This window comes from Liolophura sinensis, chromosome 1 (genome assembly GCF_032854445.1).
Source record: "Liolophura sinensis isolate JHLJ2023 chromosome 1, CUHK_Ljap_v2, whole genome shotgun sequence".
Taxonomy (NCBI): Eukaryota; Metazoa; Mollusca; class Polyplacophora; order Chitonida; family Chitonidae; genus Liolophura; species Liolophura sinensis.
In genome coordinates this window covers 38,656,298-38,670,817 of record NC_088295.1, presented here as the reverse complement: position 1 = coordinate 38,670,817, position 14,520 = coordinate 38,656,298, and the positions used below count along the sequence as shown (strand labels likewise).

Below are 14,520 nucleotides of genomic sequence, written 5' to 3'. Positions count from 1 at the left end.
ATCATGCCCTCTATGAAAGACATTAGTATAAAGGAAACGACAGATTCCTCTAAAAAGCTGATGTCAATATAAAAGATGTAACGACCAGATTTAATTGTTACATAGCTACCCAGTGAAAATCGTTAAGTAAACATTGACGCGGCTGGTAAAGTATAATAAAATTTTACATGTATGTATATTGTCGACTTCACGTCTTAAATATTTGTTTATGTATAGATGATTCTTTAAAGGGGGCCTCCGAGGCTCAGTTGGTTACCGCGCTAGCGCTGCGTAATGACCCTGGAGCCTCTCATCAATGTGGTCGCTGTGAGTTCAAGTCCAGCTTATGCTGGTTTCCTCTCCGGCCGTATGTGGGACGGTCTGTTCTACAGATGGTTGTGGGATTCCCAGGGCTCTGCTCGTTTCCTCCCACCATCATGCTGGTCACCGTCGCTTAAATGAGACATTCTTGAGTACCGCGTAAAACACAAATGAAATAAATAAATTCGTATAGAGTATACGCGTGTGTCTGCTATGCCGTGACTCCGGTGATATACGGCATCTGGTCAATTCATAACAGATAGGGTTTATAATGTTCGGACAAATGCCTAATCTAGCAAACCGCACGCCCCCAATCAACATGGTTTATGTAAAGTTAGGCAAAAAGAAACAATATCAATTTTTTGGACATTTATTGGAGGTCATTTTCAAACAGTTCAACAGATAGCTGTTTGAAATGGTCTCTTGTTCCATGTGATAAGGTATCCATGGATGTGTCTGATATGATTACCTTGGAAAAACTCGTAATTTGTACAATCTTTCAGGTTAAACATGGATCAGGAAATGTGCTTCTTGAAAATACCTGAAACCTGAAGCACATACACACAAACTTAACAGTATGTGCAAAATGTTGTTCGAAAATATAAGCCATCTTCAATGCTACAATATGGTCGGAGAATTTTCTTAATATTTTTCTAACAAGCGTGCTTTGTTTTCATTCCAAAGTAATATGTTCACAGTCGCAGGGGAACATTTAATCTCATGACAGTCATATCACTCTTTAGGCCGCTCCTGCACAAGTGTCTTTTGTGATTTACTTCACCTCTATCGACGTAAAAACACCAACTACCACTGGTTCACTAAACCTCTAGTGACGTTTTAAAATACAAACTATTACTGATATACTTCGCATCAAGTGACGTTAGTTGTCATATCCCACTTCAAGGCCGGTATGTGGCTCCTGTATACTTGTCCTTTATGATTTACTTTGCCTCTATCGACTTTAAAATACGAACTATTACTACTTCACTTAACATCAAACGAAGTTAAAATACAAACTATTACTTATTTATGTCAAACGACATTAAAATACAAACTACATGTATTACACTTTTGAAACCAGTATTCTGCACTATACATGGACAATCGCCCAAATTTCACAAATGTAATTAACAGAAACACTTTTTGCGTGGTTATTATATTAATAATCGTTATTTCCGCGTCACTGAACCTAATGAACCAATATGGACTGGAGTGGTATGCACGGTATTGCTCTTATCCAAACAGGGTGAAGTTCTGAAATGTTTAGGGAAGATGCATGGTAATCTGCTACTGTCTAAGCATTTACATGGCCAGTTAGAACTGAACTCTAACTGAGGTAACTTGACAAGACGCCGTATTTCATCGGTTATGTGTGACCATTTGCCAGTTATCACACTGTCGTCTCTGTTCTACTCAGCTCTACTCTAAAACTGCTACAAAGTTCTACTCCATATTAAATATTTATTAATATGTAGCATTACATGGAATAACGCTAGAATAGATAATAGCTTGTGTCGACCGCACTTTACACTTTTCTCCCATCTCTAATACATTATAGGACGTATCTGCGCAGCCATGTGTTTTTTGTCTCTATTCAGCAGCAAAAGTTTGAGAAACAGCTGATGCATGTATAGGATTGCTTGTTCACAAGTGCGTATAATGTGCCTCCTTGTTGCAGGACGGATTTCCACCGCTCTTTTATCTGGACGTAGTTGTGAGAGGGGTTGTGTGAAAGTGTGCTCTAAACTTATTTATTTTATTTATTTGATTGGTGTTTTTCGCCGCTGATTTGTCACTCAAAATGCTGTGCTGTCGTAACATTCAGTAGATATTTCCTTGACAACAAAGCAAAGATACGAGTGGTGTCACGGTTTATGTAGGAAAGACAGCGTAGAGAGTAAAACCAGATCAATATATTTATCTGATTGGTGTTTTCGGCTGTACTCAAGAGTATTTCACTTCTACGACGTCGGCCAGCATCATGATGGGAGGAAACAGGGCAGAGCCCGGGAGTAAACCACGACCATCTGCAGGTTGCTGGAAGCCCTCCACCCCCCCCCCCCCCTCCCGCTCTTCCACACACACACACACACACATGCAGACGAACGGCTGGAGACAAAGCCAGCATGGGCACAGCGAACGCACTGGTGGAAGACTTTTAATTCATTTCACCGCGCTGGCACGCTAACCATCTCAGCGACGGAGGCCCCCAGCAATGACGAAAGTGTGATATAGTTGACAAATGATCACAAGTAACCGGTGAAATCGGCCTCTTTTTATTTTATCTCATTTACGGTTTTATCCTAACTCTTTCTGCACATGCTTAAATACAAGGAAGTTATACACCCCGTATCACCATGACCTAAGCATAATTAGGTAATAAAGCAGTGATGCTGATCGCAATTTATCAGGCGTTATAGATCAATTACTCAAAATGCTATGCTGTCATCACATTTAAACAGTATTGAAATGAAAACAAATTAAAGAGCATTCCTCGGAGACTCTTTTTTTCTACCGGACACCGGTAGATGTTCTTATGTGGATCAAATTCTCGTTGTTTCATGTTCTTAGATGCAGGTAAACACAGCATTATTCTGATGTACAATCAGATAAAAGGAATATACCATCTCGTTAAGAAAGACAAAGACAAGGCTCACGGGAGTCTCCTGATGCACAAGCGTGGTTGAGTAAAATCCTTACCTATACGTTTATAAGAGTGACATGAGGTGAAAGATATATTCTACTCTATGTGATAAAAATTCTCTGTTTGTTTGCTACATATGTTGGAAGTAAAGTCACCCTTTCTTAACATTAGGCCTGTAATATTAGGCATACATGTACAGAGAGTTAATTCATCGATAATCGGGTTGATTTTAAACCGTGATGAAAATCGTTACACACACTGGAACGTGTCACCAGGGCCAAGGCTTTTTATAAGTGATAGCAACTTTTGTACATTTGACTCTAAATCACTATCGTCGATTTAGTTTTTCTCTCATAAGGGATTATGTAAACAAGGACCAGAGAGTTGTGTGCTCAGGAAAGAATGTTATGTACTTTATACAGACCATGACCAATTACCGCACAACAAATGTCCTTTGTTCCAAGATCCTAGTTTGTTAGAATGGGCCCCTACTAGCAAAGACTAATTAGCTGCTGGGGACATAAAACAGCTTTGCAGAAGTTTCCGGCATATATACACGTTACAAACTGCATATGCAATAACGGTTCGTTGATTCTTTTCAGCGTAAAGGCGTATACTACAGAGCAGTTATTTCTTACTAGTGCTGAACTGTGTGTAATCGTACAAAGTCTATTTGGCTGTACTGGGGCGTGTTGGAATGCGGCCAGTAAACATTGGAGTGCTGTGTTGTAACGGTGTTCACTTCTGAAAGAGAAAACGCGTTGGTGTTCTCTGTGCTTCTGACAGTCATGGGCAGCGGTGCCTCTTTACCTAACGTCAGATTACCCAGTGACACCGTCGTTGTTGTAACAGGTGGAAACACAGGTAATTTGATATACAGGTTTAAGAACTAAGTAACACGCATTATAGTCGACCCTACCTGTAACATCTACAATCAGTAAATGCCTATAGTGTAAGTTTTATGTTACTGACTGTGCACTGGAGGTACAGTATAGTCAGGCATGTATGTTATATATATTTAATATAGGCCTATGCATAGGTTATGTTCATGTTACACATATAACCGTGTACGGTATTAACTGCATAAGGGCTTATCAATGGTGATATGATGGTGGCCCAGTTAACAGTGAAGACCTACTTACTGACCTGTACATGTTTACAGAATAATTAATCCTTTCAGTATATAGGCCTATATATATGTGTGCAGAGAGTGGATGCAGAGCTGTCTTTCTTGTTAGTATACATGTAAGTGTGATCATCTGTTGCCTATGTAAGTGTGATCTTCACCGGGGTTGGGGGTGGAGGAGGGGTCTTGCGGATTTGACAAGAGCGGAACGACTATCACAGTCTCTTAGGCGTAGGTCCAGGGGCCGCCCAGGCCCGGAAGCTCCCAGTGATATCGGAGTGTTTCGAATGCAGATTTAGCCAATGTGTACACATTCATTTTCACATTAAAAAAACAAACTAAAAACAACTCAATTTCAGCTCAGGTGAGATTGAAAACAGGCTGTCCCTGAAAATATAGTATTTATTGTCATGGGTTCCAGAGTTACAAACAATACAAGTAAAACTGCGGCATTTGTCTTGTCCACCAGACGGAAATGGCTAGTGCTGCCTGCGCGGTAAGATTCAAGAGAGGTAATTCTGTAAAACACGCCGGGATCGATATGGAATGGTTCACATAACAGATCTAAATAGGCCTATATACTATTTAGTAAATTGGTACGAAATTGAAATATTGGTCTATATAGGCTACAGCAAATATCTGTGGAATGAATGTTAACAGCTAGGTAAGAAATACTGGCTAAAATATTTTTTTCGTCGACTTGAGCGGAACATTTTTTGCCTCGTTGAGGAGCCTACGCCCCTGGAATTGATTTTAAATCTTACTAATAAACCTTATTAAGATACTGCGATACTGATGTAGAATAACTGGTTACAGAACGTTTACAGAAACAGAGGATATTTTTGAAAATGTCATGAAATTATGCTTCGGTGCGGTACACCTAGAGCATAGCAGTGTTCTCTAAGTTGAACGCTTAATGCGTTATTTATGTTTCCGTATATCTAACCAGTTTTGTAACGGAGACAAAGCAAAGCAAAGAGTGTAGGCTATAATAACCTATAGTTAGAATCTAGCCTCGAAGGCTTTGTCTGGCGTTTTTATAAAGTTGTGTTAAATGCTCTCTAGATTGTAAATATTTGAATGGAAGATTTATTTTTTACAAAAAGGTTGTTAGATAATTGTCCATATCCCATCACTATCTTGTATTGAATAATCTTGAATATGTATGCCTGAAACTAATTGTATAAAATATGTACAATGCATGTATTCTCTACAATGATTATTTTTCTGTTTTCACAGGGATCGGCTATGAATTGGCAAAGGGGTTGGCTATAATGGGAGCTCATGTGATCATAGCCTGTCGGTCAGAGCAAAGAGCGACCGAGGTATGGAATCCAGATTCTGTTTATGTGTAATCTTTGTGATCATAAAGAGACCAAATGACATTTTATATTTATTTTTTTTTATTTGATTGGTGTTTTACGCCGTACTGAAGAATATTTTACTTATGCGACAGTGGCCAGCATTATGGTGGGTGGAAACCGGGCAGAGCCAGGGGGAAACCCACGACCATCCGCAGGCTGCTCATTTTATATTTAAATGTCTCCAATATAATATTCATCGCATATAGGATCTCATTTTCCGGAAGTTTCAGCAGGAACGTAACGATTAGTGACTATGATTAGTATATGATACCAGTAGCCCAAAGATGTCAAAAGTGGTAAGGTTCCACTGATATATCAAACTTAAAATAGCCAGGTGTGCTAAGATTGGACTGTTACTTGTTTGACAGACGTGGCCCGGAGATATAATATAATTAGTAATAATCACGTGAATCACGTGGTGTGCTACGCGAGAATTAAGATTACACTGTCCCGTGATGTGCTAGAGGTGATCCAAAGGCATTAGCAGTGATAATCTTACATTGTCACGTGATGTGCTGCAGATGATCCATTTGCATTACACTGTCACGTGATGTACTGCAGGTGACCCAAGGGCATTAGCAGTGGTAATATTACACTGTCATGTGGCTTGCTACAGGTGATCCAATTGCATTACACTGTATTATGTTGTCGCACGATATACTACGGGTGATCCAAAGGCATTAAGCAGTGGTAATATTACACTGTCGCGTGATGTAGTCCGGGTGGTCCGAAGATGTCAGAAGTGGTAAGTTTACACTATCACGTGATGTGGTACGGCTGGTCCAAAGATGTCAGGTGTGGTAAGATTAGACTGTCATGTGATGTGCTGTAGGTGGCTCCAAAATATCAGTAGTGGTAATTAAACTATCACATGATGTGCTACAGGTGATACCAGATGTACCAGTAGGAATTCCACTCCCGTATGAACACGGATGTGTTGTACACTGTGGATGGAACAAACACATAATCTAGATGTTATTTAACTTGTTACAATTATTATTTGACATTGTACCTCACAAGGACAGATAATACATTGTAGAAACATGGTACTTCCATGAATGTACAATTGCATTCGTTGGGGTAAAGGTTTTTCAACACTGTACCGAGTACTTCCTTGGTTTGTGTTGTGGGTCGATCAGTCCCAGACTCCAGTAGCCAAACTTTACATTTCATCGTTCTTGGTATTTCTGGAATAGTTTTTTATACCAAATTTTTCATCTAGGCCATTGCCAAAATGAAGGCTGAATTCCTATCGGAGACGTCCCACCTAGGTCTGTCCCATTCTGATGAGAGGGAGTTACAGCTGGAATACATGCACCTGGACCTGGCTATCCTTAAATCAGCAATGGACTTTATCACTTCTTTTAAGCAGGCGGGACGAAAGTTACATATATTACTATGTAATGCAGGGATAGGGTCACCGCCATGGGGTAAGCATCAATATAACTTGAGTATGAAGCTACTCTCACGTTATTCCTGTGTAAATGGAAGCATCCAGGCACTCTGGGTTGTTTTACTCATCTGAGAGCGGTACACAGCTCAGCCAGCAAGGCTTGTGACTCCTACACCACATGCGCGCCAGGCACACCAGACGCGGGTTCAATCCGTGCATTTGGGAATTTGTAGATTACCCCAACCCCACTATTCGTTGTAGCAGTCCGAAATTCAGAAGATAATGCAGCTAATTCGGCTCATTATTAGCATCTGAACATGCTCCTGTACAAAAATTGTCTGTTGCCTACCACTTGATATAGGAAGTATGTATACTTAACTGAATTTATATGGCGACTTCATTCCATAGAATAATTCCTGGCAGGAAGTAATACACTTGGAAAGATATAAATTCACATTTAAACCCCTCATTAATATTATCATATATATTAATATTAAATATTTTTTAAATTCCGACGACGAAGCTATTGCCGTTTGCGCAGTCTGTTGCGTTCGTTTAAGATCACTCCGGTTTCTTCCACTCATAAAACTGGCCACCATCGTGTAAGTGGGAAATTGTCGAATATGAGGTTGGACAACAACCTCATCAGTTTTTCACCCATAAACCTTACTGCTGTCATACGAATGCAAAGGGGGCCCTCCGTGGCCGAGTGGTAATCATGCAGAACAATGACCCAGAAGCCTCTCATCAGTGCGATCACTCTGAGCTCAAGGCTCTACCTGGTTTCCTCCTATCATAATTATGGCCGTCGTCTTGTAAGTAAAATTTTCTTGAGTACGGCGTAAACACCAAATAAATAAACAAATAAATTAATAAATATACCGATGAGACATGCGAAACTTTTTCCGAAATCCAGTTGTCACATATGTGTGAGGTTTAACATCGTACTTAAGAATTTTTCAGTCGTATGACTACAGGTTTGTGCACACCATTACATGTATGTACATATATTGTGTCTTCTTGTGGCAGGGTGAGCCCATGTCCCCAAAATGCTGCCGCCAATGAAGTATCATGCCGAAAACACCAGACATCACACCCCACCCACATTATACTGACACAGGGCCAACCAGTCATGTTTCTTTTCTCTAACCTCCCAGTGCTAAGCGCCGAAGAAATGTGCAAATTGCAAACCGTCTCTATCAGCATGACTATTTCATAAAATGAAGTGAATCCACAGAAACGAATATTTCTGAAGATTTTGTTCGTTGTATAAGTCCCTAGAGCAAAGCTTTGAAATGTGTATCTGTTTTATCACCTGTCACTTTTGTCAACAGGTCATACGGAGGATGGATACGAGACTCAGTTTCAGGTAAGAATACTTTACGACAGATCAACTTAGGCCAGTCAAACAGCCAATCAATCAACCGATCGAATTTATATATACAGTCATACACAGAGTTCTTTACAAAAGCAGTGTACAAAGTATATTCGTCACTAAATATGGCGCTTAACTCCACATCGACCACATTAGTTTCGTTCTTTCGTCAGGTGTTTCTTTAATCTTTGACGTCACTGGTCGAGAAGTATAATGAGTTATTTCCTAGAGGACACTAACTCTTGACAAACGAGGAGGCGTGAGGTGGCCTGACGGGTTATCAAACATGCCTATCATCAGTTTCCACAGGTTGTTGGTAATTTAGATAGCAGTGAATTCAATGGGTTTTTTTTAACGGCGGTTTCTTACACCCGACTACTTATGTATAAGTGAAAATATCCATAAGCCTTTTGTGTTACGTCTGGTAAAATGTGCCGGACTACTTCAGCTCATTCCGCACCCCCCCCCCCTCCAACTCATAACTCATAAACCTCATGCGTTTTGTGTTACACTAGGTAAAATGTGGTGGTTTTATTATAGCACATTCTGCGCCCTCCGCTCATAAGATTTTGGTCTCTTCAGGTGAACTACCTGGGTCATTTCCTGATTATAGCCCACCTGCTACCCATCATGCAGCAGTCCGGCGAGGATTGCCGTATCATCTTGACGTCAAGCGTGGCTTCACAATATGGCACCTTCGACTTAGACACAATCCAGGCGAAAGATGAGAGGGTGTACAAGCGATGCATGTATTACAGCAAATCTAAGCTCTATCAGGTGAGCTGTATTTAGTTCATCGTAAGATCAATCGTCAGCAACTTCCAACACAAGCCAAACATTTCAATATATCAGAGTCTTAAATCAGGATTTGGTGTCCTGGCTGTTGGACAACAGATTTACATGCCACCCGTGACCGCTATAACCCCTTACCATTGATGACACGTTACGGTTTATGTGTGCTATTAGTGAAGAAAACAAATTGTATTCCATTTAAACTCCCAATAATATATCAGTACAGTGCGAAGCCGTAAAAGGGACATGGCGGTTTGCTTCAGTGTTAATATTATCACTTAACAGTGTATGAGGAAATGAAACACCGCACACTTTTTGTATTCGAGGACGTCAAACATCCCACACATTTTGTGCACAGTCTGTGAGGCAGTCAAACACCGCACGCATTTTGTGAAGAGCCTGTCTGGGGAGGTGAAACACCTCATTTTTTAAACTATCAAAAATCAGTTTTTGTAAAGAAGTGAAACATCACAAAACTTTTGTGTAAGAATGTAACGTCTGTTATGAGAAAGTGAAAGACCGCACATATGATAACAGTCTGTGTTTGGTAGTGAAACACAACAAACATTTTGTCACAAACAATCTGTGTGAGGAAGTGAAACACTGCACACATTTTGTTAAGGTTGTATGAGGAAAGTGAAACACAACACACATTTTGTTACAAACACTCTGTGTAGGGAATTGAAAAAACGGCACTCTGTTGTTAACAGTTTGTGTGAGGAAGTGACACACGACACATTTACTGTTAAACCTTTCCAACATCTGCTATATAACAAGTTATTTATCGGGAGGAGAAAAGGCACACGATTCATGAAACAGATGGAATCGAACGTGTGAAGCATGTATATAATTAAATATAACGTTTATATCATAAGTTTCAACAATTTTCCACAGGCAAAGGGCCAACAGTTTCATAAGTTTAACCATTAATGTCGATTTTCTTATCTTAACAGGTAATGCAGACGATAACTATGGCGTCACGGCTTTCCGGTAGTCACGTGACAATGACGTGCTATCATCCGGGCGTTGTAGCCACAGAAATAACCCGCAGTATGGAAGACCACTCATGCATTTGCCTATTTGGGCTTTTTAAATGTAAGTAATAAAAGAGAGATATATGTGAAACAACCACTTGTCGCACACACTTATCTGTTAAGTGAATTTATTGTAAATTGTCCCATCCTTATCTGGATTGAAATATATATGATATCCCAAACGTACTATTAATATCCCGGATTCTGACAAGATAAAATTTTCTGATTAAACTGTATTCGTCATCTTTGGCATTGTGGATGGGACCTATATGTTCACAAAAAGCTGCATGAAATGTCCACAATAAGCTCCATAAAACTCATTCATTTGTTATAACTATTACACTCATCATATGTCTTTTGGAGAAAAAGGAGTTCTATGGAGATGACGGATGGTTCAGTAATATATAGCGCACAATTTTATCCTTGATTGGGAGCATACCCCCCGTCTGTGTTCCACTCCAGGCCCAGTACGGGATCAAACACATTCTTTAATCTAATTTTTTTTGTAGCCGGTACATTCAGCTGTCTGTAAAATCAGTCGCTACCAGAATTGCCTTTAGTCAGTGACACGTAACAACACAAGCTCTAAACATTGATATGTTGTACATTATTTCAAGCCAGATGCAGTTAGACTCCTTTTTAAATTCATAATGTTACTTAAGTGCTACTTCAGTCTTAAGAGAATCTACGCGGAAATATTAAAATTATATGAAGGATACTCTAGGGAACAGAGCTAACACCAGGGTTCAAAAAGATTTACGACGAATAACACTATTTAACTCGTATAAGTGAGGAGTATCCAAAAAAGAAATCTCCGGCAGTTTCGGTAAAACTTTCCTTATATAACGTGATAATGTTCCTTATGCGACGATGAGTCAAGTAGATGTGCCATCGAGTAATAAAGTGCGACGTCATTTGTTGATATGCTGAATGGGTGACGCCAAGTGTTCTTGCATGACGTCACACTTAGCAGAGTTGGAAACGACAGAAGACTTTTGTTTCCGTACTATTCTTCAAAGCTAGTCACAGCGGTTTTAACACATTGCTATGTTTTTAACAATTTAGGAAAGCAATTCAGACTATCTCAATCCTTATGATTTGACCCACCTTTTACGACATTCGACGCTTCACACTGTAGAAGCTCCTTAAACTCCATAAGCCTGGTTTCAACACCGAGAACTCGGTGACGAATTATTCAGAAACAAGTGGAATGGAGAGTAATAGCTGAGCCAACATGTGGTTAGAACAAACTCCACTCAGTAACACAGCTACACTACTGTCTCAGCGAATGGACTACCTTGTTTTTTTTTTATAATAGAATTTTCTAGAGTGCAACTCTAAAATCATTCTGATGCGAGATCATATACTACAAAAGATAAAATAAAATTCATTTCTGAAGGTAATATTATACTAAAACATGCAGTTAATGTCAAATAAAGCAGTGTCAGAAACAAGGTTTAAATCAAGGTCGATAGCAATTTAAACAATTGGTGTCGCCCTTCATCAAAAGATATGGAACTCCTCCAAATATCTAGCATGCCGCTGATTTCTGAATAATTATGACGTCATTTCGGGCAATGACTTTTTGGTGTCGAAACAAGGCTTATGGAGTTAAACATACATTAGAAAAAGTGGTCTGACTTGATTTTGTTCGCAAGAATATGAAATTACAATATATCGATGTGTAGAGCCTGTGTTGTTAGATGTCAGTGATCAAAAGCAATTTTGGTTGCGAGTATGACTGATTTGAAACACAGCTGATTGGCTAAAAGAAATTGACTGTCGGGACTGGGTTAATATTCGCTGAAGTTTCTACGCAATCTATTGTACATACAATTTACAACATCGCCTTATACGGTCAAGTAAGCCAGTCTTTGGAACGTAAACTCTCAGCATGCCAAAATTTAATTCATTATTTAAAGGCTGTTGGCATATATTATAAAGTACATTTTATTTATACATTAATATGTATCATTTTGTAGATTAAAAAGAATACTCATGTGGCTTTGAAGTTTGAACTGACGCTTTCATATTTTTCCTTGTTGTAAAAATGTGCACCTATATGTGTTTTTTTATGATCTCGTTATGGCACCCAATACCATTATAATATTTTGTCTTAAAAATGTTTTCGTCACCAGATATATAACTGCAGTGCTGCCGAAGTGGTCTTAAATGTCTTAATCATTCCTTTAAAATTTCAAACGGTATTTTCGCGGTTTTAGGCTGTAGAGAAATTTCGTCCAAGGTGCCAACGAAAATTATTCGTTAAATTTTAAGGAACCAGTAACACAGGTACATGAAACAAGCATCAATTAATAATGTCATATTTCAGGTTGTCTGAAAACTCCAGAACAAGGGGCGAAGACTGGCATATACTTGGCGGTTAGTCCAGAAGTGAAGGGCCAATCTGGTGGTTATTATGTGAACTGTCGACAGAAAACCCCAAGCAGAACGGCCAGGTATACGCGGATTTTATGACATATTTTTTGTATCCATAGATTATAAGGTAGTAATGAAAATTTCTTCTTGAGAACGGCGTAAAACACCAATCAAATAAAGTGATTGAGTGCTTGGGAGTTTAACGACCAATTAAAGAAATAAATAGATGGACATTTTGTTAATTAAACGGCGCTATTTCTTCATGCAGCTATACCAAAATCTTATATGCGGAGGATTAATGCTCCGTTTTACATTTTAAGTTTGTTTAATCCTTAATCTTTCTACCCAGTAGCCTCCTACCAATGTGGTCGCTGTGAGTTTAAGTTCAGCTCATGCTGGCTTCCTCTCCGGTCGTACATGGGGAGGTCTTCCAGTAACCTGCTGATGATTGTGGGCTTCCCTCGGGCTCTTCCTGGTAACCCCCCCCCCGTCCCATCCCAAACAATGTGGGCCGTCGTTGTATAAGAAAAATATTCTTGATTACGGCGTAAAACACTAGTCAAATAAATGAAATAAATCAGTTTTCTCCCTAGAAATGAAACCTACCAGAAACAACTATGGGACTATACTGTCGACTGTCTCAAGGATTTGTTACCAGCAGACTTCTCTTGATGACCGTGAAGAACACAGTATAGGACGTTCAGGAACACAGCAGGAATGATTGCTTGTAGGTAAAGTTTACAGTCCGAGGGAAACTGTAATATGAACCCCTAAATTCATATTCAACTGTGCTTGTGCCAAGGACTCGGATTTGTACGAGCAGGAACATAACTATGGACTGTTCAAGACGAGCTGTGCGATCATGCGCGACGCCCAAATAAACAAGGGTGGCTTAAATAGATCTAACATTAAAGTGACATGGTCTCCGAAATATTAGGCAGTTTTGCGTTATTACAGAATGACATGAGTCTTGGGTATTTTTCTCAGGAAGTGAAAGTCACAAGCTTTTCGTTAATCCCACCCTCAGCATTGAGCTTTAAGTGAATGTTTAAAAATAAAAAAAAAATATGAAAACTGAAAATTCCACCAGGATATTTAAATAAGGCGCTGTCAATACAGTGGAAATGAAGCATGTGCAAAGAGCTCGGTGAACTGTGCTAATTACACGCGTAAAAGGACTTACGACTCGCTCGTGACGGGATAAGTCTGGAGTAATTGGTGGTTCGTTTGAGCGGTGGAGTACACTGAAGAAAGATTGAGTGAGTGAGTGCTTGGGGTTTAACGTCGTACTCAACAATTTTTCAGTCATGTGACGACGAAAAAATCCTTAGGGTGCATGTACGGGTAATGTGCCTCCTTGTTGCAGGACGGATTTCCACCGCTCTTTTATTTAGTGCTGCTTCACTGAGACGACTTACTGAAGGCAAGCAAGCCGCCCCGCCCGAGCCATTACACTGATACGGGTCAACCAGTCGTTGCACTATCCCCTTCATGCTGAATGCCAAGCGAGGAAGTTATAACTTCCTCTTTTAAATTCTTAGGTGTGACTCTATCAAGGACGCTCTACCAACTGTGCTCTCCGGGCCGGTCACTGAAGAAAGAAAAAGTCATCACGAAGCACGAAGATGTCGCAAAACTACTGCCGTCCTTTGCATGTATCTATGTGTATCAATATTCGAACTAATCCGAGTTTGTCGATTTGTCCATAGTCGGTATGACAAGAAACTTTCCGAACGCTGCGCATATACTTCGGGCTCTTCTGGCTGAATATTAATGAAGCAAAATGTCCCGCCCTCTTTGTGTTGAATTCGAATAACAGCAGGACTTTTCCGGACTCGTGCAAGGTACATATTCATTGAATGTTTTTGATTTCAACGTGAGTGATTTAGTTTATAAACAAACTTCGTTAAGATGTCGCACTCAGAATTTGTTCAAAAATTCAATTTTTTGGGCGACCATCTCGCTTTAACGGCCAAATAGGTTGCATATCAAATGATCGATAAGCTTGCTTCAGCACCTATTGATCTGTTGTGATCAGGGATAAATAGACCAGTGTTGTATTATATTTCTGATGAAACGGTATTCTAGGTGGAGAGACATTTATATAAGGCTC

General features: G+C 39.7%; 1 protein-coding gene across 2 annotated transcripts; it reads left to right on the top strand.

Moving 5' to 3' along the window:
• Window positions 1–3,657: 3,657 nt before the first annotated feature.
• Window positions 3,658–13,567, top strand: LOC135482383 (WW domain-containing oxidoreductase-like). Of its 2 annotated transcripts, none has more exons than XM_064762336.1 (8): window positions 3,658–3,808; window positions 5,310–5,395; window positions 6,657–6,864; window positions 8,162–8,196; window positions 8,785–8,979; window positions 9,948–10,089; window positions 12,361–12,487; window positions 13,001–13,567. In XM_064762336.1, the coding sequence occupies exons 1-8, from the start codon at window positions 3,733–3,735 to the stop codon at window positions 13,077–13,079; spliced, it is 948 nt and encodes a 315-aa protein (XP_064618406.1). In that variant the 5' UTR covers window positions 3,658–3,732; the 3' UTR covers window positions 13,080–13,567. The 2 variants fall into 2 exon arrangements, with proteins under 2 accessions (XP_064618406.1, XP_064618405.1); XM_064762335.1 differs by having other exon boundaries at window positions 12,989–13,567.
• Window positions 13,568–14,520: the final 953 nt, after the last annotated feature.

Coding starts and splice junctions, on each gene's coding strand:
- LOC135482383 (XM_064762335.1), top strand. CDS start 3,733: ATGGGCAGCGGTGCCTCTTTACCTAACGTCAGATTACCCAGTGACACC. Junction 6,865..8,161: donor GATAGGGTCACCGCCATGGG/GTAAGCATCAAT, acceptor TTTTGTCAACAG/GTCATACGGAGGATGGATAC. Junction 8,980..9,947: donor GCAAATCTAAGCTCTATCAG/GTGAGCTGTATT, acceptor TTATCTTAACAG/GTAATGCAGACGATAACTAT.